Source organism: Parasteatoda tepidariorum, chromosome 10 (assembly GCF_982258835.1).
Source record: "Parasteatoda tepidariorum strain Cologne lab strain chromosome 10, Ptep-v5.0, whole genome shotgun sequence".
Classification (NCBI taxonomy): domain Eukaryota; kingdom Metazoa; phylum Arthropoda; class Arachnida; order Araneae; family Theridiidae; genus Parasteatoda; species Parasteatoda tepidariorum.
Genome location: NC_141764.1, coordinates 44,685,992 through 44,701,214, shown reverse-complemented (window position 1 = coordinate 44,701,214; position 15,223 = coordinate 44,685,992). Strand labels below are relative to the sequence as shown.

The following is a 15,223-nucleotide window of genomic DNA, read 5'->3' as shown; positions in this document are numbered from 1 at the left end:
TGAATTTAGTTTCATGGTCCGCCGGCCAGGTGGCCGAGCGGTTAGCGTGCCTGACTGCGAAGCCATAGGCTGCGGGTTCGAATCCCGCTCTGGGCATGGATATTTCTTTCTCTTTGTGCTGTCCTCTGTTGTGTGTATGATGTGTGAATGTGGCCCACCCTATAAAAGGGTTTGTGGCATTGTGTCGTGGGAAATGTTGCTCGCCTCCGTGACTTTGGTTCACAGGTGCCCACTGGGTAACGCGAAATGAGCAACAATTCTGGCATAGTATAGGCAAAGATTCAAATTCAGTGCCTGCCATTCATGGTCCTTAATGTATGTCTAGTAGCTTAAGTCAGGAAAAAAATGGTCCCATTATTTAAGGCAGGAGAACGGTCGACAGCTTTTACTACTCAAAGAAACATTTCATTTTTTGAGCATTTCCCCTTCTAAAAGTATTCCAATTTTGAAGTTTTTATGATTCAAGAACTATTTAACTGATTCTTTTCAAAAGTTATATATTTTCATGTAACAGTATTAATTATATTAAATTAGTTTAAAGTAGTGTTTACCGTATAACTCAAACTTTTTTCGATCATTGGTAAATTATAAATAATAATAAAGTTGTTTATTTTATATAATTTTTTAAATTAAATTTTTATGTACTAAAAATAATTTTTTTACGTGGAATTATCTGTAGATAAACGAGTTTTATAATTTTGAACAAATATTTTTCGATTTGCTTTGGTAGTTTAATAGATATGACCCAGAAAAAGTACATTTCTGTGGCTGATTTCTTAATTTAAAATACCGTCTGTACAAATTAAGATAAAACCTGTCAATCATTACAATGAATCGTAGTACGCAAAAATCTTTTCATTAGATCAAAAGTTATGCAAGTTTTTTTCTTTTTCACTTTTTAAGGAAAGTCGAATTCCTTGAACAATTTTTAAATGTAACTTTTCAATTTATTAGATTTCTTCAAACTTGAAAAAGTACGCATTTCAACTTAGAAATTCTGTAACTTTATTCCACAAAACTGGATGAAGTTACACCAAGATTTAACGCTCTCGGATGTTTTTTACATATTCCAACATGGGAAAGATAGATGAAGATGAGCAAAACGACTCTTATAGAAGATTATGTGAGTATTTTTTTCAAAATCATTCCCCACTAATTAACTAGATATTAATGGTTTTTCAAAACACCACTAACACCCAAGTATATCTTTAGTGATTAAGTTTCATAAGAGCTTTTTCATGTTTTGTAAAAGAAAAGCGAAGGTGGGACATATATCTTCCGCGTATGCATAGGAGATAGCAATTTTTGAGACTCAAATATAGCAATGAAGGCAAGTGAGGATATTAATTAACAATTCACAATCTGGAAAATAAAACCATTTAATAAGTATGAAACATGAAAAGGAATGTTAATGTAGAAAATAAGATACAAGATTACCGAAGATTCATTATTATACAAATATTTATTTTTTATGCCGCATGCTTAGATGACAATCTTTGCGCTTTTGGGGAAAGATTATTTCCAGAAATAAAAATAAAGCTATTTAAGTTGTTAAATTTTTTAGCACTTCATCCCATAATGATCAGGATTCCTATTTTCACTGTAAAAATTGGATATTCAAATTTCACGCAATTTTCTTCGTTTTTGACGAAAGTGTTTCCTGGTATACGCTCTGAGTAAATATTTTGTCAAAGTGACAAAATAACTATCGTTACTTCTTCACAGAAACAAATTTTGTTGAACAATTTGAGGTCAACAATTTGAAACAATTTGAGGTCATCTCCCTGACCACCATACGGTCGGTCGGCCAGTTACGTCATTCTAGTTTCGATCGTCTAGTCTTCATTCTGGTAAGCAATCTTCCACGAAACTCTGAGATGAGGTTTCGAGTTGAGGAAACATTTTCGTCATAGATTTGAGATTTCTCCTTTCGTCACAAATTATGTGATTTCGTAACGAAATTATTCTCAAAATTAAAGAAAGACAGCTCAAGGGTTACCGAATCGCAAACGTGAGTTTTGTTTCAGAGAGTGTGTATGTTTGAATTAACTGCGTTTCGTGCTAACCAAAATCATTTAAAACCAAGAGTCAAATATTTAAGCATAGAGTTCGCTATAATTGGAAATAATCTTTCACATCAGTGTACGAATAAGCAACTATGCTTTAATTTCAATAGTTGTAATTTTTTATAGCTCAGAACGAAGGAAACGATACTCTTGCTAATTATGGATCTTGTGAACTTAATGTAGACATAGCAGCATCAGGTCATATAGAAAATGAATTCCAGGTGTTTAGTAGAGAAAGAAGTAAGTAAATGTAAAATCTTGATAAAGTATAAGTTAGTACACAGCCTATAAGAATCAAAGAGCATACATATAAGAAAAAAAAATTGGAATTTTTTTTTCAAATTTTTTGCAGCGTGGAGATAATTCAAAATTTAATTTATATTAGAAACTGAACATCAATTTTCTAAAAAAAAAAATGCTCATTTAAGTCAAAAAATAATTCGCATTTTTTTCCAAACAAATCTGTTTAGTTCGAAACAAGCTATGTTCAAAACATGCCTATTGCTAATATAAGGGCGGACACTTTGGGAATTTTTTATGATGTTTTCAAATCTGTAAAGCATTTGAAAAATGTTTTGTATTATAAATTGAAAGTCAATTCACACAATTCACTAGAAAATACTCTTACATGTCGCGAAATATTCATCAAAAGTTTATTTTTTTTAAAGCTTATTTAGTTTAAAAGGTGTGAAATTCAGCCTATACATTAGATGAGGTAGAACAATTTGTTTTTTGCCGCACAAAAATTTTCTGAAATATTTTTTTTTGTACTGAAAGGAGAATATCAATTACTGAGAAAATCATGTATGTCAGGAAATATATATATGAATGCTTTTTTAAAAACTTTGCAATAGTCTAAGAAATGCTAAACATACAGCATACATATCAGTATTATAAGAGAAGACATTTAGCGAATTCATTTTATAATTTTTTGTAAGAGTTTTTGATATTTATTTTATATTAAGACGCGAGCTTCAATATTTCATAAAATATGTATATATTTGAAGCAAATATGTGTGAAAATTAGTTTGATTAGTCCAAAAGATTAAGTCGGACCACATACATCGCGATTATAAAGAGAATGATTTGCGAATTTGTTATAGTTTTTTTTGCATAGCGGAAATCATTTAAAACTTGTTTAATATAAAAATGTGAGTGCTAATTTGTTAAAAAACAACCACATATTTAATGATTTATTAAAAAAAATTTTTAAAAGGCCTTTTAGTTCAAAACACGTTAACTTCAGATCATACATATTGCTACTATAAGGGACTTGGTGAATTTTTCATAATTTTTTGAAAAGCGTAAATCGTTTAAAACTTGTTTTATATTAAAGTGAACGTCAATTTGATACAAAATATTTATATATGTCAAGATATATTTAATAAAAAAGTTTATAAAAAAGAAAATATTCAATAAAAACGTTTGTTTAGTCCAGAAAATGCTAACTTCAGAGCATACATATCGCTAGAAAAAGAGTGGACAATTTGAAATTTTTTTTATAATTTTTTGCAAAGCGGAAATAGTTAGAAACTTGCTTTATAGAAAAAAGTGAACGCTAATTTGTTAAAAAATAGTCATATATTTAAAGAATTATTTAAACAAATTGTTTTCAAAAAACCTTGTTTAGTCCAAAAGACTAACGACTTCACATATCGCTGATGTAAGGAATGATAAGTCACGAATTTCTTATAATTTTCTGCAAGAGATAAATCCCTTGAAGTTTTTTTTTAAGTTATAAAGTACTGGTCAGTTTGTTAGAAAATACTCATATACGTCAGGAAATAATTTTAGAAATTTTTTTTTAAGAAAAAAGGCTTGTTTAGTCTTTGATGTATTAGCTTTAGAAAATAGGTATATCTTACATAAGGAGATCACTTAGCAAATTGTTTTATCATACTTCAAAGCATCAATTCAACATTTTCACATTTCAATTTTAGCAAATCGAATTTCAAAGCGTCAATCATTTGAATCTTATTTTACATTAAAGGAAGAGCGTCAATTTGATAAAAAAAAACATTTAGGATTTTAAGGAAATATGTGAAGAAAAGTTTTAAAAAGTAGTCTACTAAGTCCATAAAATGCCATAAAAGTTAAAAGCATTCATATCACTTATGTAAGGGAATTTTTTAAACTTTTTTGAAGCGAGGAAACCATTTTAAATTTGTTTTATATTAAAAAGTGAACATCAATTTGCAATTAAATATCCATATATGTCAAGAAATTTTATGGAAGTTTTTTGAAAAAAATTTTTAGTCTGAAAGATTCTAACTTTTCACCATAAATATTCTTTTCAAAGGAAAAACATTTTTTAAATTTTTTATTGTCCATATATTTCAAGAAATATTTATAGAAATTTTTTAAAAAAAATTTCTGTTTAATTCAACATGTTCTAACTTCAAAGCATATATATATTGCTGTTATTAGGGAGGACGAATTGCGAATTTTTTTGGGGTTTTTTGCAATGCGAAATCATTTGAAACTTGATTTATAATAAAAAATGCGTGTCAGTGTGTTAGGAAAAAACCATACACGCCAAAAAATAATTATAATTCTTTTTCTTTTTAAAAAAAGGAGAAAAAAAAGCTTGTCTAATCTCAAACATGCTATGTTCAAGATATATACATCACTAACCTAAGGGGAGCCTAACAATTTGAGAATTTTTTATATATTTTTTGAAAAGCGGAAATCATTTAAAACTTATTTCATATTAAAAAAAATGAGCGTCAATTTGTTGGAAAACACTTATGTATTTTAAGAAATATTTGTGAATTTTTTTTTAAAGAAGCCTATTTAATTCAAAATATGCTTAGTTAAGAGATATTCATGAACTATCGAATAAATAGCAACAAGAGACAGCTGTATTTAATTTAATTAAAAATGAACCTCAAAACTTTCAAATTTTTCCTTTTTTCTTTTATCAAAACATTAATCACTAGAAAAAAAAACTATATTATTATTATTATTATTATTATTACATTATTATTATTATTTACTGCGAGAAACATGTTAAAAGAGTGAGTTGTATTCACCAAAATAAATTTATAAGTAGTTTATTTTAAATCTCGATTCAGTTTAAAAATTTCAAACAAGGGAAAAAAATCCTAAATTTAAGGTGGTAATTTGGTTACAGTAGCAATTAATATTTTTAAATTAACAATTAATTTACAGTGGAACTGTTAATTAATTGTTAAGAACTGTTTAATGACTTCAGACTATTTAATTAACTTTTTTCTCCGTGTTTTGTGAATTAAAATTAACCATAAAATTTTCTTTAATTGATTACGTTACTGTTAAAGAAATAATTATTTTTGTGAAATAATAGTAAAATAAAAATAAAACAAATAATAATAAAGTACTGTCATGAAATGAGAAATGTGTAAAAACAGAATTTTCTTATGTATTCTGCAGACGTCCTTGAAAAGAATAAACAATAATAAATAAATCTCCCATTCTAACCTACGCGTGGTCACGTGTTGAGGAAATATAAGTTTCTATTCATACAAATGATCGTATTTTGGAAAGATTTTGAAACAGAAAACAAGAATATGAATTTTTAAACTGTTATTTTTATTGCAATTCCAGCGTGTTCAAAATTCGAATTTCTCTAGCACTGGCCGAAATCTGAGTTCTGGTGTAGTGATATTCAGGAAATATCGTTATTTTTCCATGTTATAAATCTTTTCATTATCTGAAATGAAATTTATCAACATTCACTTAAATATTGTATTGGATAAATTTTCGTTATCAATTATAATCGCTATTTCATCAAATTCGATAATTATCATTTTTGAATCTGATTGTGATATTTTTGTTACCGATTATAATCGCTTTTTTTATATCAAATTTGATAATTATCATTTTTGAATTTGATCGTGATATTATCATTCTCGATAATTATGAAATAATCGATATTTATAGAAAACACATTGCTAGTCATGAAAATAATTTTAAAAATATTGTTTGAGCGATATTAAGAAGAAATATTGGTTTTCATGCTCAACTCATGATTTGTTCTAGTCTAATATTCCTCTAATCTTATTTCAAGATTTAAAATTAAACATCTGGTTAGGTTTAAATCTTATTTCTAACAGGTTAGAGATAAGATATTGAACAAAGGTTTTTTGAGAAAGGGCAAGTAATATACATGCTAAGTATTGGTGTCTGGAGCAGAAAGTTTTTCCCAAATTTACACAAATTATTATATTTAGTTTCTCTCGGAATTTAATTATTAATTATTTTTGCAAATACGTGGAATAAAATTTGTTGTGTAAATAAATTAGTGATGAATACATCTGCAATGTTAGAAAGACGAATTAGTCTGTGTGTATTTCTTATAACTCTAAAACCTAATAGTGAGTCCTGGAGTGAGGACAGCGGTTGCTCGGGGCAATTTTAGTTATGAGTCCAAAAAATCGTTTAAAAATTTCGATAAGTTCATTCGAAAGATACGTTTGAAAAGTAAATTTTCGCATAAAGCATTCCCTAGCAAAAATTATACCTTGACCCCAGTTGGGCTCAAAATTGGCTCCATATTTGGTCTTATATGAACAAGCTCCGAGGAACCAATATTGGGATATGTAGATTTTTTAATATTGGTCCTATGCAGTGTCAATATCAGCCTATATAGGGTCAATATCGGACTTATATTGGCTGAATAATGAATATAAAATATCGGATGAATCTGACAATTCTATATAAGGCCGATATTGCTTGTAAAGTGGCAATAAAATATCGAATGTGGCGGACAATTCTATATAGGGCCCATAACTAAAAAATATTGGCCCTTTGAAACCTTATTGAGCCAAGATTCGTTAATATTGATCCAATGAAGGCTCAAGTTATTTTGCTGCTAGGGTTGCTACAGATTGAACTGCAGGCACTTCGCCTTCAATTCAGTGAACGATAATAGCGATGTTTGCTAACTTACTGCTATGTTTCTATCAAAAAATGAGTTTATTGTACGGTCTTCAATGATTATTCAATTTTGACAGGCAGCAGTAGTAATACTTTATTTCCTTCGCTCTAGAGCTAAACAATGAGTAATCGGTGACGGTCTGGAGAACATCCCTGAGGATGATACGAAGACATGCCACGATAATTTCCGGGGATAGAGTGTTCATCTTCCAATGATATGAACCGGGTTCGAGTCCCAACAAGGGCTGGTTGATACGAATCCGCATCCGGCTTGCACTAACCACAGTGCTGACATGAAATATCCTCAGTGGTAGACGGATCATGGGTTAGTGCCCCTTTGCCGTCAGGCTAACCGTGGGAGATTCTCGTGATCTCCTCTCCATGTAGCGCAAATGCGGGTTAGTTCCGTCAAAAAGTCCTCCACGAAGGCAAAATTTCTCCCAATACTTGATCCAGGAGTTCCCTTGTCTTCTGGATTGGGTTCAAAATTACAAGGCTACGGAGTTGAATCTTAGTAGTCGCAAACTCAAAAATTGGGTCGGCTGTTCAACGACGGTTATAAAATAAAATAACATTGAGTTTCAGGGTGATTGTTAGTTGTGAAATGGGTGCTCCTGTCCCATTATGCAGGATGCAAAACAGTTTTGACACTGTCGCGAAAATATCGCTTTCTGCTAGAAGTAAGTTTCGCAAAGCAATCATGTGGGCATTTATTTTTATTGATTGTTTTTTTTTTTCCCTGGTGCTTATAATTTTCAGTCCTTTTTTTCCAATGCTTTTTTTTTGCAATGTTAATATGGGTTAAAACTATTACAATGATTCATGCTAAAGTTGTTTTTATCTATTTTTGCCACGTAATTAGGACCATATACCAGGGGTGGCCAACCTGCGACTCGAGAGCCGCATGCAGCTCTTTGAAGGATTATTTGTGGCTCTCTATAAATGTACCCGAGTTCCCTTTTCATTTTTGTGCTATTAAATTTAAAAAAAATTATTATCGTTCCGTATGTGTATCAAAATGTCTTTTAAATTACTGAGAACAAATATGAAAAACTAACTGCAACGTTGTTGAATTCAAGGTGAGTTTTCCCTTTCCAATATCAAACAAACATCGGGAGAATTAGAATTAATAGAGATGCAAGAGGATCAAGCTCTACAATTAAAACATAAGTCGACGTCGATTACTGAATTTTGGAAATTTATACCAGAATCGAAGTATCCTGAATTAAAAAAGGCTGCTTGTTGAATTATTTCAATATTCGGGACAACGTACTTATGTGAACATTTTATTCTTATTTAAAATTCGTGAAATCCAATCACCGATCAGTATTAACTAACCACCATCTAAAAGAATTACTGAGAAGTGCTGTCACCAATTATTCACTAAATTTTAAAGAATTGTCAAGAGAAGTAAAATAAATGTGTTTAATATTTAAATTCAATACACATATTATTCATTTACTTATATGTTTTCAATAAATATAATCTATGTTTAAAAAAATTTAATACCTTTTTTGTATAAATTTTAAATACGTATTTAATTGCGGCTCACGAAAAACTTCAAGTTTCGAAAAATGGCTCGACTATCAAGGAGCTTGGCCACCCCTGCCATATACTAAGCTTAGATATTGAATTAATCCTAAATAAAACAAAACAGTATTTAGCAGAATCTGACAATAATCTCTTAATGTAAAGAAAAAGTAACTTTAATATACCAATAAATTTGCATTTATTTTCAGACTATCGCGTTCCGAAACGATATATCTTCTCAATGCTCTGCTTCACTGCCTGCTGCCTTTCAGCTTCGCATAACATGGATTTAAGTATAGCAATTGTTTCCATGATTCAATTACAAGGTAACGATACAAGTATGACTACAAAACTGCAATCGAACACACAAGATTATGAAAAAGTGCTAAACACTTCTAATGTAAGTAAACTTCAGAATCTCAGAAGCCACTCAAATAACATATTTAAGAATCTATAGAGCCTAGAATGAAGCCTAAAATTTGAATTATGCAAAATTAAAAAACTTTTTCTTGTTTATATACTATCGGATATCCTGTTAAAGACCAATGATTAAAAAAAACCCTTTTTGGAAAACTGATGGCTGAAGAAATATGCTTTTAACTTCAAAAAATAGTATACTTTCAATATTATGCTTTTAATATTATACTTTTAATATTATACTTATGAGAGCTTAAATAAATACTTTGGTTCCTCAATACATTGATGATCGTGTCCAACATTGAATGTTCTAGTTTCCGTTTCGGTTAGGAATGCCTCCTTATAGCACCTTCCATTAAATAGGACTTTGCAGAGTCGCAGCTGACATTGAGGAAAACGGGGCAGTGCCCCGGAGAGCCCGATTCCCAAAGTATAAAAGCTAAACAGATTTCATCAAAATAAAATTTATTTTAATTTTTGTATTTACATTTTTTTTAAATTTAATTCAAAAATTTTAAATTTTTTCTATTATTTACACTTATTGAATTAAACGAATATTAATATGATACGACAACGAATATTAACATAATATGTACGAATATTAATATAACAATAACAAACGAATACTAATGTAATACGAAATATTATAATATAACTACGTACAAATTTGATTCAAATTTTTTTTCCCATTAAACTTTTGATAATGAAGCAGAACAGAAACCTAGAGACAAACATCTAATAGTCATTAATAATAGTAATAGTAGTATATAATAATAGTAATTATTTAGAATGGTATTGTTATTATTTTACTACTATGTTCAATAACTTTTTTATCTTTTCTGTGGTGCGATTGAAAAATCAACGTAAGCGGCAAAAAATTCAAAACTGAGAATTTTATGTATTTGGCATCTTTGTATGGTAAGCTACATATTGCAAGAATTTTTTTTTCAAAAATAAATTTTGTTTTATCAGATCTTTGACATTCTATTTTAGCGTTCATAGCATTAGCAATAGAAGGAAAATAGTTGTCAAATCTCTTTACTCAAAATCAATCGAGAAGCACTTACGTTTTTTTTCAATTGCACGGCAGTATTGGGCTCTAAATATAATAAGTTCTTATTTTGTAATTATTCTTACAAAAAAATTTTTTTTGTATTAATTTCAATTGCTTCTATTTTGTTTCCCTTTTACATTTATTTCAAATTTTCTAAAAACAAGTTATTTAAGAAAATCATACGAAATAATGCTATTTTTAAATATTATCTTAGTTTAAAAGATATTTCTTTACTTATTAAAAGTATAAGATTTCTAGTGATTTAGGTGTACTTTGTGTGTTTGCCCCGGGGCTCCCGGGAGTTTAACTACCCTACTGCAGCCTTGCTGATTAAGGCTGTTTTTCAAAGATTCTATAGTCACCCGAAAGGATACTTTTAGGAAAATAATATGATATTTTCATAACTGCTGAGAGTTTGCAACAGCTACTCATAGGTCAAGTTGAAAAAGGCGCAAAAGACCAATATGGAGAAAAGCTACAAATTTGAGAAAATGAAACGCGTTCGTGGTCTAATTTTTTAATATTTACAGACTGACTTCAATGCTGCATTAACAGGGTTCATAAAAATTCGCAAAAAAAGAGAATAAGGCATTGATTTTGATAATTTTCATCTAGGTGGAAAAATGTCGCTAAATTGGTCATTTTTAAAAAAGTTTAATAGCTTTTAAATATGACCAATTTGGCGACATTTGGCGACATATGACCAATTTGGCGACCTTTGAATTTTGGCAAATATTTTAGTTATTTGTCCGCTGTAAAGCCCTAATAATTCTTTACGACAAGATAGCATTGCCCTGTTACGGTTGGGTATAAAAAAAACGAAATGAAAAGTTATATAGATAAAATAACAACTGAACTTAGAAGAAAATATGGCCGAATTAAATAACATAGCATAATTACCACAATAACCCATATATTGATCTAAAAGAGAAACAGGGATGAAAACAAGTATTTACCTGGAGTTATCTTCTAGTAAATTTAGATGAATAAATAAGTCAACAAGGTAGTCACTTCAGAAAAAAAAACAAAAGTTCTTTTTATTTAGGCGGGTCCATGTTGAAAGAAAACAGGCAAAATAACATAGTGTCCAATGGTGGAGTAGTGGGTGAAAGGCAGGACATTCAGGGAAAAGAAAATTCCAGGTGCAATCCAGAGGACTGTAAGTTGGCAGTAAATTATTCTCAGTACATCTTTTAGTGGAAAATTGAGCAGCCACCTAAAGCAAGGACCTTCTCAGCACATAACAGCGGTTGAAGCACATCCCAGACTTTGGGATTCTCTTCTAAAAATCGAGGAGAACGTTTATATCTCTTTTGAAGATCTTTTTTTTGCGATTTGGTTCATAATTCAAATTTTAATTTATGTGCAAACTTTTCTTCCACATCAAAAAAGAAGAGGCATGGCAGCTGATGAGTTAGTTACAGAGAACAAAACAACAAATAAAGATGGCGCAAGGAAGCCATTCTTCCAAAAAGCTTCTCCACCTTAGGGAGGTGGGAGCAAAAAATATCAAAACTCCGTTAAGCGGAGGGCTGCAAATTATTTGACCATCAAAATATCGAATCCGTCTCGTCTTTCGCGCTCTTCCTTTTTATATGATACAAAAACTTAAAGTTGAAGTTGTATTCCATGTTGTGCAAGTTAAAGTTAAATTATCTAAAAATTACGAGTTGAGACGAAAAATTGATTATACGTTAACAGTTACGGTTGCGAAACACAACATACACGCGGAGATGAAAGATGCCGACAACCAGTGCGAATTCTCAGAAACGAAAAAGGGTGAAATGTTCTGGAAATAAAGGGGCTCTGCAAGGAGCTGGTAAGGAATTTTAGGGGGAGAATGTCCAAATTGCGCTACCGCTTAAGGGGCTAAAGAAAGATGATGAAATAAAAAAATGTATTACAAAATTATAAATTAAGTCGAAAGAAATTAGAATTTTGATTAAAAAAAACAGGATATTTAGAAAATTAGGCTGTGACCTAATGTCACATTATACCCCCCACTGCAGAAAAAAATTTTGAAGAAAAATTTTTTTTTTTTTTTTTTTTTTGCCAAAAAAAGATATTAATCCAAAAAAAAATTTTATAAATGAAATTAAGTTCTAACAGCCTGCAACTCCAGTTCACCACTACTCCACTTACAAATAGTCAGATGTTTACATAACAATCTATATATCAAAACTTTTGATAGTAAGAGTCTGAAATGAGAAAAGCTGTGCTTCAAACATAAGACATACAAAGAACTAGTAACACATAATGACACATACATATAAGCAGCTTTACATGGCTGCATCTTGATTAGTGAAATGGCAAAACCATGCTAATTGTTTGATAAATGGACGAAAAACACAAAACAATCTTAATTGTTTGCTACATGAAAACAAACATTTTGACAATGAATCGTCAACACATGCAATATAAATTAAACAACATATGCCTTGATGCATGTGAATGCCTATGAGTGCAATAACACCCGTATAAAAAAAATTCAGGCTACATGAAGTAGACTGAGAAAATCTTCTCCAAATAAAATAACATTAAGGAGGTAAAATGGATAATTGATTATTCAAAAAAAAAAATCTCACTTAGTAATAGTGGAAAAACAATTTTTGAGGTAAAGGACATTAACTCAAATTATTCCTTGTAAGAAGGAATTGAAAAAAAATTGATTTGTTTGCTGGAAATTATTATGAAAAAAAAAATTGAAAAATTGCAAACAAACGAAAAATCAGGCTACCATTGTAGACTGACAATACTCCGAGCTTAAACGAAAAAAAACTTTGTACAACATTTTGTACATCAATCATTTAAGTGAATTTTGAGAAAAATTGAAACCAATCAAACAAGATTGATAAGTAGTAATCCGAGTTAAAACGACAAAAAATTAGTACACATCAAAATGTATACCTGAAACAAATCAAAGTCATTAGTGAGAGCAATAAGCGCATAAAAATTATTAATTTAAGACTTGAAGGAAGTTAAAAAAATTTGCAATTAAATTTACTAGTTGTAACAGGAAAAGCCTAGGCAAAACATTAAACTTAACAAAAACTGCAAGGAATTTTAACACTTAAAAAAACAACAAATTGACTCACAGAACTTTGACCAAAAAAAAACTGCTAAAACAAAACAAAAACAAACAAGGCCTTGACACATTGCTTACAAAAAGCATTACCTACAAAAATTGCTGAACAATATACACTTAACAAATTCAGCATCAACAATTTGTACAAAAATATCACAAAACAATAAAAATCATAACAAACGTTGTGACACCTTGAGATGTACAATGAGGTGTACTTTTATACTTAATTATGCAAAGAGAATTCACACTCTGCAAAAATCCAAAAAAATTTTGTATGTAATAATAGTGATTTATGACATACTAGAAAAGGAAAAAAAATTATACTGTACAGAACTACAGGGTCGAAAAACAACAAAATTGGCATTCGAAATCAAGCATCATTAATTAATTACAATTATGTGTTTAAGTAATTTAAAAATACAAATATTAGCATGAAATATTTGTTAAAAAAATTGCAAATAGTTAGACATGAACAACCAAAATCAAACACGAACCCATAGTTATAAGTTTGTAGAGTCGCAAAAAGGAGGGCACTGCTCATCATCCACCATAAGAAACCATATCACTACTTGAATACCTCATTCAATTAAAGAAATGTTAGAACTATTGACAAAATTAGTTACAAGAACTGGATATCACAAAAAAATTTAACCAAAAAAATCACTGGTATTGCCTGGCAAGTACTACAGGATCCCGATGTTCCGCGGATATGACGGCCAGCATCACATACACCGATACCCAAATAACACCCATCACACATATCCATGTTACATTCAACCAAAATTAATTAGAAAAAAATTATTTACTTCTTAAATTGTAAGGACAAGCCTTAGGGAGAGTGATATCACTATCAATTACACTAGGGGAGGTATCCAAAGAGGGATGAAAAAGCAAATTTTGCCTCCTATGAGGACATAGACGTAAACGGTCTATATGAACAGTTAGTTTAGGTGCCTTTGTATTGTCCAAAAGTTGGATTACATAATCCACATCATTAAATTTTGACAAAATAGTAAACGGACCATCAAATTTAGGTTTAAACACATTAGTATGTTTTAAGTAGACAATATCACCAATATTCAGTGATCTTAATTTTGCTTTCGCACCTTGTCTCGAATTTTGTTTGACTTGTGCTCGTTCAGAATTATGGTAAGCATTTTCATATGCAATATTGAGTTCATTCAAGGTCTCCAATAAATAGTGAGATTTATCCAAATGTATTGGTTCAACACTAGTCTCAAAACAATAAAAAATTAAGGCCAAATTACGACCAAAATGAAGTAAGTTAGGGGTGAATTTGGTTGAAGAGTGAATTGAACCATTGTATATATTTTGGTGAATTAATAAGCTGGTTGCAAATGACACACCTTTCTCATGTAAAGTTAAAACAGAAGATTTAATAGCTTGATTAATGCGTTCACTCATCCCATTACTTTGAGGATGAGCTGCACTGCTATGGGCTAATTTTATGCCTAACTTTTTATTGATTAATTCAAAAACCTCAGCTTTAAACTGAGTGCCTAGATCTGTTAATAGGTATAACATTCTACCATAATGAGTAATATAATTCATTAAATGTTTAGAAACAGTCTCAGTGGTTAAATGGTTAAATTGACTAGTTGGTTTAAAATTAAATGTCTAGAGAAATGATCTATGAAAGTTAAAATATATCCACAATTCTTAATGGGTCCTACAATGTCCATTGAGACAAATTGTCCAGGCCTCTGAGGTAGCCACATTGATTTTAAAGGAGCAGGCTTGCTCGCAGACTGTTTATGTTTAATACATAATTCACAAGACTTAACATAATTACAGGTATCACTGTAACAACTTTTCCAAAAATATCTTTTAGACACAAGCTCATACGTCTTTTGAATACCAGAATGGGAAACATGACAAATATTTAACACTTTAGATTTTAATGAATTTGGAACTACAATTCTGTGTTTATGAGGAAAAACCTCAGTGGCATACATTAATATACCATCATTTAAAAAGAAATGTTCAGTCTTAGATTGATTAATTAACGTGGGATTGTTTAAAAGAGAAATAATTTCCTGAATATTTTGATCTTTACATAATTCCGATTTAAATGTGTCTAAAGAAATTTCAAGAGGGGAGTCATTATTAGTTAAGGCATGAATTACATGGTCT

At 30.1% G+C, this 15,223-nt stretch overlaps 1 protein-coding gene across 1 annotated transcript in view; it reads left to right on the top strand.

The window, feature by feature from the left end:
- The window catches only part of LOC107451365 (sialin), a 39,600-nt gene that overhangs the window by 7,143 nt on the left and 17,234 nt on the right, over positions 1-15,223 (top strand). Inside the window, exons 2-4 of the mRNA XM_071184633.2 lie at positions 955-1,123; positions 2,193-2,306; positions 8,723-8,913. Coding sequence (XP_071040734.2) covers positions 1,054-1,123; positions 2,193-2,306; positions 8,723-8,913 — 375 coding nt within the window. The 5' untranslated portion in view covers positions 955-1,053. The remainder of the gene's footprint in view (positions 1-954; positions 1,124-2,192; positions 2,307-8,722; positions 8,914-15,223) is intronic.